The following is a 2,497-nucleotide window of genomic DNA, read 5'->3' as shown; positions in this document are numbered from 1 at the left end:
TTAAATTTTTAAAATTATATGTGTAACTATAGAAAAAAACCATAAATATATAGATAATATTTAACATAATTGTCTAAAATTATTCATTTTACTTCAAAACTATAAAATTATAGTTTAAATTCATGTTAAAATGTTAACCATTTTTTACTTTGACTGACTTTGATTATCAAATTCGATTTTGATCCATCAATTGACGTTGACCGTTTAATTAAACGGATTTTTAGAAATCGGAACAGATTGCTCCTAAAAATGATTAATCGGAGATTAATCGGTGAGTAATCGGATTTTTTACAACACTGCCGTTAGCTATATCTTAGGATGAAAAGTATATTATATATAATTCTATCTTTAGTAATCTTCAGTTCCCTCTATTTTTATTTTATGAAATCAATTTAAATATGTGGTTGTGCAAGTATTCCTGTACCTTACCACATACTTTCCCATGTATGACTTTGAACAACTTCTATGTCTTTCAATATTTCTAATATTTTGAGATCTAAAAAAGATAAGTTTTTGTGAGCTCGATTCGATTGAATTAAAGGTTGAGTTTCATTTGATATGATTAACCAACTCCCCATTGTTACGGAAGTCAAGATTTATATGAAATCGATGTACATGTTCGAAGAGCTAGCTTCTTGCTGAGTAATCATTCTATATTTACTCTTATAAGAGCTCTCGGTGTCCATGGGAAAATCGACCGTCAACCCCAAATCGACGCCGGGATCGACGGTCGGTCGACCTGGCACGGCGTCGATCCCGCCGTCGATTTCCAACCTCCACAAACCGACGCTGGTGGCAACGGATGAATTGTTTGATTTTTTGAAAAAACTAGCCGTTTAACGGCTAGTTTTGGGTTTTTTTTTTTTTTTTCTTTTTCCTTTTTTACACTATAAATAACACTACATTTTAACATTTTAACACACACACACACTCATTATTCACCTTTCACCACTTTATATCTTTATTCATCAATTTTTTTATCTTTTTCCCAAAATATGTCGTCTTCTTCGAGTTCTTCCGGCGACTCGTTCACGAAGTACACAATAAACGTAATTGAAAATTTATCCGATGAAGAAGAAGTTAACTCACGTCGTTATATACGTCGAAATCATTATGAAGCACATGATCGTTTGATGGACGATTATTTTAACGAGGGTTGCAAATATTCGGCTGATAATTTCAAACGAAGATTTCGAATGCGGCGACGTGTTTTTCTTAGGATTATGAATGATATTCTAAGCTACTCAGCAAATCCATTGCCGTATTATTTTAGATGGTTTCATCGAATACAAGATTCACGTGGTAAGTGGAGTATTAGCCCACATTTGAAGATGACAGCCGCGCTACGTCAGCTAGCATACGGCAAAATGTCCAGTTGCGTGGAGAGGACAGTATATGCGAGGTGATCATAGTCACCCAACTATTATGCTTGAAGCGGTCGCCTCGTATGATAATTGGATTTGGCATGCGTATTTTGGTGTAGCGGGTTCAAACAACGATATTAATGTGCTAAACACTAGTGATTTGTTCAACTCAATGCTTAATGAGGAAATGCCGGACGTTCCTTATGAAATAAACGGGGTTCATTATAGCAGGGGGTATTATTTAGCTGACGGTATTTACCCAACTTGGGCGGCCTTTGTTAAGGGATTTTCAAGTGCCGTTGACGAAAAACGTACTTACTTTACTAAGAAACAAGCGAGTGCTCGCAAAGATGTTGAAAGAACGTTTGGGATCCTTCAAGGCCGTTGGCATATTCTTCAGCAACCCGCACGAGCTTACGAGGTGAATATAATGAGACAACTAATGTACACCTGCATCGTGATACACAACATCATTATCGAAGACAATGGATACAACCTTGCTGAGAATGATTGGGTAGTTGAGTCCGTCCAACATATACAACGTACGTGGATCGATAGGTGCGACGCTCGAGCAAGAAGAACGAGGGAGTTACGTGATAGAGAAGTGCATGAAGGCATACGATCTGATTTGGTTGAACATTTGTGGGATCTTCGTGACGACCTATGAATTTTATTACGTATTAGTTTATTTTATGAATTTTAATAAATGTAATGGTTTATTTCATGAATTTTAGTTAATGTAATAGTTTATTTTATGAATTTTAATCAATTATTTTGTTTTTATATTAAATTAGTTAAATACAATATTTAAAATTCAATTTAAAAAAATAAAAACTAAAAAATGGACACTGAAATCGACACTGTGAACACCTCCACCTTACACACTGTCAGTCAATTTCAGTGTCAAAAATGGACACTGAAATTGACACTGAAAAATCGACACGAACACCCTTGTGCTCTAACTTTTATTGTAAGACAGTGTGATAGATTATGGATTTCTATACCATTAATTTTCTTTCATAATTCTGCTAATTTTTGCTCATGTCTAACTTACGATGTATCCGTTCCTTATGTTTATGAAATACTCCATATAAGCTTACATGTGGTTCAATAAATTATACGTAAACTGTAAT

General features: G+C 34.6%; 1 protein-coding gene across 1 annotated transcript; it reads left to right on the top strand.

Annotated features, from left to right (window-relative positions):
* Positions 1–1,395: 1,395 nt before the first annotated feature.
* LOC139860369 (uncharacterized) lies at positions 1,396–2,031 on the top strand. Its single transcript, XM_071849133.1, has one exon. It carries the CDS (start codon positions 1,396–1,398, stop codon positions 2,029–2,031), a length of 636 nt encoding a protein of 211 aa, XP_071705234.1.
* The last annotated feature ends 466 nt before the right edge of the window (positions 2,032–2,497 follow it).

The sequence above is a fragment of the Rutidosis leptorrhynchoides genome, chromosome 7 (assembly GCF_046630445.1).
Source record: "Rutidosis leptorrhynchoides isolate AG116_Rl617_1_P2 chromosome 7, CSIRO_AGI_Rlap_v1, whole genome shotgun sequence".
Lineage (NCBI taxonomy): Eukaryota > Viridiplantae > Streptophyta > Magnoliopsida > Asterales > Asteraceae > Rutidosis > Rutidosis leptorrhynchoides.
Note: the sequence above shows the minus strand (reverse complement) of the source record. Positions and strands in the feature narration are given on the sequence as shown.

Coding starts and splice junctions, on each gene's coding strand:
- LOC139860369 (XM_071849133.1), top strand. CDS start 1,396: ATGCGAGGTGATCATAGTCACCCAACTATTATGCTTGAAGCGGTCGCC.